Source organism: Solanum pennellii, chromosome 2 (assembly GCF_001406875.1).
Source record: "Solanum pennellii chromosome 2, SPENNV200".
NCBI lineage: Eukaryota > Viridiplantae > Streptophyta > Magnoliopsida > Solanales > Solanaceae > Solanum > Solanum pennellii.
In genome coordinates, this window is record NC_028638.1 from 54,373,526 (window position 1) to 54,384,083 (window position 10,558).

Below are 10,558 nucleotides of genomic sequence, written 5' to 3' on the forward strand. Positions count from 1 at the left end.
AGCAAAAGCCATGAATTTCGGCACAAAAGCAAACTAATCAGCGTGTGAAATTATTTACTTCTTCAATATGAATATACAGAGATTATTTACCTTATTTATAAGCAAAAAGTGCTGAAAAGAAATTAAAAAAGGCATGACCCTTCTAATTTTCCATTTTCAACCTAAGGGAAGAGACAGAACATATAAACACATTTAAGTTATCAAAGCTTTTGGTAAACACTCAAAAGCGAATGTTATGATAGGGGATACAAACAGTATTTCATGACTGTTAAAATTTTAAAATCTCACTCTTGTTATTTGTATCAAAACCTTTTACATCAATTTAGAAGAATTCCGGAACGTTTTGAAGAAATCCTTTCATGTAATCCAAAAGGAATGGAGCCGGAGTTTAGCATATTTGCCAAGAAGAAATGTTGAACTTTAATTTGAAGTCTGTTCTAAATTTCATCAGCTTACTTTTGATATATGTTCTCTTTAGTGTTTTTGACTGATTTAATAAATTTCTTTTATGTAAACTATTGTTGAGTTATTCACTTGTGCATATATTATTTTTTTGGTACTCTTATTTCCTTCACCATAAGTATCAAGAAACTTGCTAGAAAAATCGTTGGTAATAGAGAAAAAAATTTAACTTTGGTCAAGTATCAAGAAAGTCACTAAAATGAAACAAAAGAGAAGTTGATTGAATTTTTTATAACAAAAGTTGTTTACTGACTTCTTGTGATAATTAGGCAAAGACAGATTTTTTCTATCATAGAACAAAAATAGTAAAGTAGCTAAGTAGCTTTATGTGATACATACTTGGCAAAATTAAGTAACTTCCAAGTTTATATATAATATAATGAGTATGAGAGTACCAAGTATACTTGTAACAATAACAATATTATAGACATTTAATTTTTGGAGGCTACTCGAACCATAAATCCTAACTTATATCTATATAAAGGTTTTTATGTTCCTTTAGTAAGACATTTCGAATATTGAAAATCTCGTATATCATGAAATATTCGTAAAAATCAAATTCAAATTATTTTAATTCGAGAAATATGCCAGTAACATTATTTGAATCATGAATAAATATTATGAGAGAAGAATTAAGGGAGAAACATATTTGTATTCATATTGATTTATCAATTAAATATTCTTATTTCTTCATATTTTACTTGTAGTTGATTTATTTGTATCACTTTAATTTGTTGTAAACAAATTATTCAATTATATTGTATTGATATTTTCGAAAGATCACTTCTCAATATAGCATATCTACAAATTCGAATCAAAATATTAGTTTATGACGTGATTGCATATGGAGAGATGAGAAGATAAGGCTATATATGATGCTCTAAGTGTGGTTCAAATTGAAGGTGCTATATCAACATGATACATAGTACTAACACCACCAACTTTTCTTGTGGCCGCGTTGTTGAAAACACTTTGTAGTCTTATCTTGTTTAGGGTGAAAAATCTATAAAAAAATAAAATATTTATTCCATCCCATGGTAGGTATATATACTATTTTAATATATATATGGTTAATTAAGTTTCAATTTTTTAAAGAGTCTCTTCACGATAAAAAAAAAATAGGCATATGTTATTTTTTAAATCTCGCTCGTAAAATTTCATCGGCTATTACTGTTAGTTAATTTTAGCTCCACAAGCAAAAAAGTTACCTAAACTCCATGCCAAAATGTTTGAAATTAGACCAAGTTCATAACTTCAATAAAAGAATGTCTTAAGTAGGCCTTATTAAAGCCACAACTTCAATTTAAAAATCTCTCAAGTTTAACCTTACCAATTTAATAACTTCATTTACAGTTATTTGAAGTTGACTTTAATTTGGGAAAATCATATCAAACTTGGGTAAAAATATTTGATGTCCATCTTTAACAAGATATACACTTCAAACAATAACATTTGAAATTTACCAATCTTCATATGTAAATTTCCAAACTTCAAGCTCTAAGTGGTTCCAAAGCAGATATATATATATATTATCAAAAAACTAAAAAAAGTTTCACCTTCGAGTACAATTAAAATAGCAACTCCAAAATGTGATATTTTTGCACTTGGGCCAAATATAATAGGGCTCGTTGAGATGAAATAGAAGTGTAGAACCAATGCTTTTGGGGACAGTAAAGGGGCCAATTGAGAATGTTCCACTAAGGTCTAAGAATGCAGCCCAAGTTGAAGAAAGAAAAAGCCCTCAAACAAATTTCCTTGAAAAATAAGGATAAATAAGCAGGAGTTAATTCCCAATAATATGTCATTCAAGTATTAAAAGAAAATTTCAAAAGTTACTTTAATAGGATTTTCTCAATATTTGACAGACGCATATATTAATTTTAAATAATACATACATAATATTATACTATTATGAAACCATAATTTTAAAATTTGTAATCGGTCTCAGCCCTTAGACTTAGTATTTTTTTAAGTTAAAATTCGCTGGAAGATCGCAAACAGTGCAGGTTGCATGTTTGTCAGATGACTTAACAAGCATTTAAGACATACCTCTATTTCTTTTCATAACATATTTAATGCAAAGAAGTTGGCAGTGGTTTGACGTAATGGATGACCTATCAGCTCCGGCTGTCACTCTAAGAAATTTTCTATATCTGATTTAGATTTTAGCTCGATAACCCTGACCATGCTATGTTTCTAAATCCATGACAAGGACTATCTCCAACACCTACCCAAAGAAAATATTTTACGAGTTTTTAGGCAAATTTCTAGTTTACAAAATATGCGCACAGACAACTACTGACAAAGAACGTATATAATTAGAGATTATAAGATAGTCAGTATGTTCTTTAGTTTCCCATTTTATTCATAAACATAACAAACATAAAAAAAATTTATCCTTATATTTTTATGATTAAATAAATATAAAAGAAATGGTTTAATTATTCTTCAACACCTACAACTCAACTCATTTTGAAATAGAAAGTGTTTCGAAAGACATCTAATAGGGCTTATACGCTAATGAAAGGTCCTCATTCACAAATCACAAGCCCAAATTTAATGACTCCCGGCCCAGACCCGGTTGATATTTTTTGGGTTTAAAAAGTTGCTTGTGAATGAATGCTAGTATTAATAGTGGGTAGCCTAACATTAATAAATTTAAAAAGGCACTCACCGTCTGCTTTGATCGTCGATTCAGGCCCGTCCGGCTGATTAATACGCATATGAATGTCATTGTCCCTTTTTCCTCTATTATGTTATTTTCATGCATTAGATATGAAGTGACTTATACATGCATGTGCCGTTGTACACCCTTTTCTCTCTAGCACTATTCGTGATTCATTTAAATACTATCTTTAAAGTATTAGTACTATACTTATACCAGTAAGTATATTCTACTTTATAAATTTTATTCTAAAAAGTAAAAAAAAAATTAACCATGTTTAACAATACCCAGTCATAAAAAAAAATAGATATGAGAGGGTATTAGCATCCGAGTTAGTTGGGGCAGGGGAAAGGAGTATGATGTAGACAGTATGTCCTACTACAAACATTAGTGACTGGGTTTGTAGCTCGAAATGTGATCTATAAATCACGTATAGATAATTTTACTGTTAATCAATGACCTCAGTTGTGAACATCCCAATTCCAATGGACCTCGCTATAAGGAGGATGTTGGAGTCACCTAAACACATAATAATACATAATCTCATTTCATCACTCTATCGACACTGGAAGTTTATTATTTCCATGTTCGTGGCACGGAAGAACACAGTGAAGAAAAGTGGGAAACAACTATATATCTTGGTACAGAGTAGGTTAGACTTATTCAAACTACAATGAATCGAAACTTTTGATATGTGTTATTGCAGTTTGCTTTATTTGATGAAGCAGTAAAAAGTATACAGAGAGCCTTAATTAGGATTGTTAATGGCTAGAAATAATGATAGGGTGAACATTGAATGCCCACGCGGTTTCGAGGAGGCAGAGAGAGAAACAGGGCAGCTGACTTTAGGCTGAGGCTCCCATGGCAGGAGTAAATGCTCTTGCTGTCACCTTTTGACTCTTTCACTAGATGCACTATTTCAATTTATGTGATATCTTTTGAATTTCAAGATTTTCTTTTTACTATGTCTTTTTAATTATTCATTTTTGTGATTTATAATAGCTTTAAAATAAAATAATGATGTTTGACTCTCGAAAGGCGGAGAGAGTATTAAATTAGGGGTCAGCGTATTCTTCAATTGTTTCTATATATCCCAGATCAAACAACCTTAGCCCCTTAGACCTTTGTCTCTGCTTTTTCCAAGAAGAGAAAAACCACAAGACAAAAATATAACTACAAAGAGAGTTGCACCAAGAAACAGAGATGGGTAGACCACCTTGTTGTGATAAAACGGGGGTGAAGAAAGGACCATGGACTCCTGAAGAAGATATTATGCTAGTCTCTTTTGTTCAAGAACATGGTCCAGGGAATTGGAGGACTGTTCCCACTCATACAGGTTCATTTCTTTTCCTTCTTTGATTTATCGTATAGTCACTCAACTAATAGTTACTATGTCATATACTTCAAAGTGTAATGTGTTTGTTTTAATGTGCAGGGCTACGGAGATGTAGCAAAAGCTGCAGACTAAGGTGGACTAACTACCTCAGACCAGGAATCAAGAGGGGTAGCTTCAGTCATCAAGAGGAGAAGATGATTATCCAGCTTCAGGCTCTCTTAGGCAACAAGTATGTATTCTCTCATTAATTTCCTTCATTACCTATCTCGATCCTCTTCGTTTCATTTCATATGACTGTATTTGACAAAAAAAAAAAAGATAAAGAGTTTATTTTTAAAATAGAAATACCAATTTTTGGCATTATACTAAAGTACTTTTATTCCATTACGATCTTAAACATGTCATGACATTAGGGAGATTGAATTACTATTATATGGATCTGGATAGTCACTTTGATGTATTTATTTTTCATTATGAAATTCTTTAAAAAGTAATTGTTTACAGTACAGCAAATCCCTTGTTACTGATTTTCTGCTTCTTTGTACAGATGGGCTGCCATAGCTTCATATCTCCCTGAGAGAACCGATAACGACATTAAAAATTACTGGAATACTCATTTAAAAAAGAAGCTGAAGAAGCTTGAAACAAGTGATTTATACTCAAATGATGGACATTGTTTATCAACATTTAATTCAACCTCCAGAGGGCAATGGGAAAGGACACTTCAAGCTGATATTAACACAGCTAAACAAGCTTTACAAAATGCTCTGTCACTCGATAAATCAAGCCCAATTTCTGACTATACAATTCCTGATATTGGATGTTACCCATTCATAAAACAAGAAGCGAAAATGTCTACTACTACTTATGCATCAAGTGCGGAAAACATAGCCAAATTACTCAAACAATGGACCAGAAGCGAATCCACAAATGATTCAGAGCAATCAAAGGCTTCGTCAAGTACTCAATTTTCTTGTAATACTAATAATAATGCCATGACTGAATATTCATCTTCATTTGAACCGTCGAATTCAGATCAATTTTCACAAGCTACGACACCTGAAGCTGCTGGTAAATTTCATGGTGAAAGCAAAAGAGAAATGGATGATGAAATTCAGTTGTCAGTAATGCTGGAGAGTTGGCTGTTTGATGAAAATGACGATTTATTAATTTAGAAGGAATTTTATTTTTTTGCTTTTCTATTTTGTTGCATTATTTTTTGTTTTTCTCACTCCCAAATTCCCAATTAGTTTACTAGTAGTAGCATTTTAACTAGGGATGGATGTGACATCCTCATTCTTATTTTTTGTCTAGTACACAATGCTTTTTAACATTAGTGTATATTTTAAAACTTTCATAATTAAGCAAAGCAAAAAAATCTTTAATTGATTACTCAATTAAGCTAGAAGAATTTTTGTGCTTTGCCTGATTATAAAAGCTATTTATTCTCTGACGTGTACTGGAATTAAGTCTTACAGAGAATTTTTATATTATTAATGCAATTTATCTAGTTATATCTGTTGTTCAACTTGTATTCCAAACATACTTAGAACAAAACTTTGAACATCTTTGTAAGAAAACAAAGTTTAAGAACATTTTCACAACTAGAAAATTAGAACAAGTAGCGAAACTAGTATCAGAAACAGATTTTAAAAAAATATACGAAATATTTTTCTTAAAGAAGAATTGTTGTTAATATGTGTCTAAAGAATCTTACTGATTCCAACAAACTTTGCAGAAACACGAAGTTNATATTGTTGGATATTGTTATAATGCAAGACATAGTTTTAAGTATTATTTTAAATACTCCAAAATCTATTTATTGTCATCTAATGAATTTATTTGGGATCACTTGTGAACCGGCTCAGTTTAAAATAGCAAATGCTATATCTGATCGCACACACTATATGATATACATCATGCTTCCCAAAACTCTAGAACAATCCAATTGTGAGTCACTTTTGTTTTCACTCTTTTGAAATGCAAAGCTCACATTTATTGGACACTTGACAATATTGACATTCAAATATTTGAACTAGTTAAGTACCTTTTCAATGCAATGAGACAGTGAAAATGTTAAACATTATGGAGTTCTACGAATTCTTATATCTAAGATCGCATTAGCAACTCCAATAATTTTCATTCCACTTGCTTTATAGCATACGTTTAGTAGCATTTATGTCATTAGTGTCTCTATTGATGATCAACATATCACCAATATACAAACAAACAATGACCTTATGATTTTAATGTGAACATATTTATCACTTCCATCATTCTTCAATCCATTTGCCGACATGGTTTGATTGCACTATGTCATTGTTTTGGTGCTTCCATAATGTGACTTAACAAGTTCAAATACTTTCTTTTATTTACCAGGTACCACAAAACCCTCGGGTTGTTCCATGTAAATTTCTTCCTCCAATTCTACATTTAAGAAAGTTCTTTTCACATTCATTTGATGAATTTGGAGGTCATATACCACAGTAATAATTTTTGCATCCGAATGGATGTAGTTCTAATAACTAACAAGTATATATATCGATAAGATCAAAATCTTTTTTTTTCTAAAGCCTTTGACACAAAGTCTTGCTTTATATTTTTCAACAGTTCCATCAACTGTTATTTTTCCTTCTAAAGATTCATTTTGAACCCAAAGGTTTATTTTCTTGAAGAAGATCAATTAACTTTCAATATTGTTTATTGACACCATCTTTCCAAAGAATGAGTCTATAGAAGACACAGAAAATGTTACAAAATCATATTCGAAGGAAGTAAATGTCCTTTAACATTTTACTAAGCCTCGGAATCTCTTTATAAAGTACATTATCCTTTTCATTTCCTAGGCCTTTCAGACCCTTCTCTAGACTACTCAAGTCTAATTTTACAGTCCACAGTCATAGGTCCTATTTTAATTCTTTTAAGAATAGGATCTTGGACTTTGACTAGATACCCCCACACTTTGAAATATTTCAAGTTGGATTTCCTTTCTTTCCATTTCTCATATGAAAAAGATTGTATTCTGATCAAACAAAATTGCTTTCTTTCTAAAAGGACAAAACTTTTTGTTGATCCCTTTTGCAGTAAGGATAGTTCCTCCACACAAGTTGTGTAAACCGAACTTATAAATAATGCATCCATCATTTCTTTCAACGTTCGGTTTTTCATTAGATTTAGGTGAATATGGCAGTAATTTGATATTTCACTTTTCAAACATATTTCTGCACAATGAGATTTATACTCTCCATTGTAATCACTTCTTATATATTTTTTCACACTAATTTTCAACTTCGATATTACATTGTCTAGACATTTCTATTGCTTCATCCTTACCATTTAGAAAATAAACATAGTCATTTCTAATGCAATTCTCAATAAAAGTAACAAATACTTTTTCCCACCATGAGATGGTGTTAACTTCATATCATAAATGTCAGTGTAAATCAATTCTAAGGGATTAGAATTCCTTTCAACAGATTTATAAGAATGCTCAACATACTTAGATTCCACAAAAACTTGACATTTTTATTTATTGCACTCAAAGTTAGGCAAAACATCTAAGTTGATCAGTTTTTCTTACAAGGTTTTGTAATTGACATGCCCCAAGTGTTCATGTCACAAACATTGACTCAAGCAAGTAAGAACAAATAAAAACATTGAGTTTGAGAAGCTCTTCGCAAGGTAGCTTTTTCCTCACTAATATTTTGTTCCTATTTCTTACAATTTTGTGTGATACAAACATTGTTTAGATTGTCAAATATCCTTTTCAGAAGGACATTTCCATAACTTTCAATGTGATTGTTATAGAACTACCTATGAACAAAGTTTCATCGGGTTCAATAAAGACAATATAGTCCAACTGTTATTTTTACAAAAACATAACAAATGACTATTCACCAATATTCATGTCTATGCAAATACTTTTATTATAATAGACATATCTTTTCATGAAAAATCACAACATTTTAAGTGATATTTTTTTTCCATAAAAGAACACAATTATTTTGAACAAGTATATATATAATTTGGATGTTTCATACTAGTCACACTATATACTAGTAATAGAGAAACTCAACAACCACAATACCAAATATACTCCAAGAATTTTGTGGGTATAACATAATACAAAAGTATCATTGAATTTCATATCTTTTGTTCCAAAGTTAAATTAGACACCAAGTCTAATCATAAGCAAATAACCCCCACATTTCAAATGTGATCTCAAAAATATTTTTCAAGTATTTGAAAATAGTTTTTCCACATATTTTAATGTTGGAAACATTATTCTACGAAAGAATTATAGTGCTGCAATTCTCTTTGACAATGTTTACACAATGTCAAAGTTCATTCCATAGAGACACAAAATCACAAATTCTAAGTCACTGGTATTTTTCCTCTATCATAAATAGACATACCACTTAGTATTTTAAATACTAACAATAAGGAAAAAAAAAATTGTACAATTTATTTCTATATTACATTGAAGTTTATAGAAAATCAAAAGTACAACACTGACTTATTATGTGAAGTTTTCATATTCTTCAAACCAATTGCATAGTCCAATTTATCCAGAGTATAAAACCACAAAAGTTTTTAGTCTACAAAAATCAGACACACTAACATTTCTCATGGAGTACAAAACTACAAAAGTTTTTTTTTTTCTCCAAACAGAATAACACATATTCTTTATCACATAGAAATGTTTTTCTTATCAAATAGTCTTCCAACTATAACAATTTGACATACTATTTTATCAAACAAAAATATGCATCTCTCATTTTTGCAAACTAAAGAATTTTAAAAGCAACAATATCTGCGAAGTAAAATTCATTCCACAACATATGGTTTGCAAATCTTTTTCCAAAGATACACATAATAAAAAAAAATAAAAAATCAAAGATGATTACTCTTAGAAACTATTTTCCTCCTTAGATAATTTAATAAGAAGGTTACCTGGTAATCTTTAAACGGAATACCATAAAAAAAATTTTGTTACATTCTCACTTCGACTTTGCTAAAACAAAGCAACGAATTATGGAGAAGTAATGCATTTATCTTCTACTTCCATGATCAGATTCTCTCAATCAGTAGAATACAAAAAAAAAATACTAACAGTATAATAATTTCCTTAAGATTGTTGTTCATCTTGTATTCCAAACATACTTAGAACAAAACTTTGAACATCTTTGTAAGAAAACAAAGTTTAAGAACATTTTCACAACTAGAAAATTAGAACTAGTAGCGAAACTAGTATCAGAAACAGATTTTAAAAAAATATACGAAATATTTTTCTTAAAGAAGAATTGTTGTTAATATGTGTCTAAAGAATCTTACTGATTCCAACAAACTTTGCAGAAACACGAAGTTACCAAGTTTAATGAACCAGTGAAGAACAAAAGAAGAGAAGAACTGAAATTAATTCACAAATCTAAAGTTTTTTAAAACACGTACCAGAATCTGGAAAAATTTTAATAGGAAAAAGATCAAGTCCACTGAATTCACAGTGTCCCCTTAAGGAAATTATTCCCCTGTAGTATCCAAGGTTTGATTTGGAATATGACCTCCCAGGGTAAAATGATCTCAATCACCAGAGTATAGATACCAAAAACTCCGGTGTCAGCGAACCACTCAATGGCAGTAAAGTACACTTAGAATACTAGATTTAGTAGTTGAAGAAGAAGTCCATGAATTCTATTTAAAATGAGAGGAAATCGCTCAATTTATAGAAAACAAAGGATAGTGCGAAAAGGTTCTTATTGTGCCTTACCGGAAAGGTCACAAACCTTTGGAAAAGTCACAATCTTTAAGAAAGGTCGTCACCTTTCATAAAAGTCACAACTTTCCATAAAAGTCACAACTTTTCATAAAAGTCACAACTTTTCATAAAAGTCGCAACTTTTCATAAAAGTCGCACCATTTCATAAAAGTCACAACTCTTCATAAAAGTCGCAACTCTTGATTTCCATTCACACCTTTTCTAAAATCCAACAATATCAAAGTTACTGTCTATTTTAAGCAGGTATATCCGACTTATATAAGGAGTTATGTCATAGAACATCTTATTTTCTTTATAAAAAAAAAGATATGTTTTAGCA

The 10,558-nt window shown here is 30.4% G+C and overlaps 1 protein-coding gene across 1 annotated transcript; it reads left to right on the top strand.

The window, feature by feature from the left end:
- The first annotated feature begins 4,124 nt into the window (after positions 1–4,124).
- LOC107009054 (transcription factor MYB94-like) lies at positions 4,125–5,960 on the top strand. The gene is made up of 3 exons (XM_015208314.2): positions 4,125–4,463; positions 4,563–4,692; positions 5,011–5,960. The coding sequence occupies exons 1-3, from the start codon at positions 4,331–4,333 to the stop codon at positions 5,636–5,638; spliced, it is 891 nt and encodes a 296-aa protein (XP_015063800.1). The 5' UTR covers positions 4,125–4,330; the 3' UTR covers positions 5,639–5,960.
- Positions 5,961–10,558: the final 4,598 nt, after the last annotated feature.

Bases quoted from the DNA above. Each gene is read 5' to 3' on its own strand.
- LOC107009054 (XM_015208314.2), top strand. From the start codon at position 4,331: ATGGGTAGACCACCTTGTTGTGATAAAACGGGGGTGAAGAAAGGACCA. The intron at 4,464-4,562 runs GTTCATTTCTTT...TTTAATGTGCAG, and splicing joins GACTGTTCCCACTCATACAG to GGCTACGGAGATGTAGCAAA. The intron at 4,693-5,010 runs GTATGTATTCTC...TTCTTTGTACAG, and splicing joins CAGGCTCTCTTAGGCAACAA to ATGGGCTGCCATAGCTTCAT.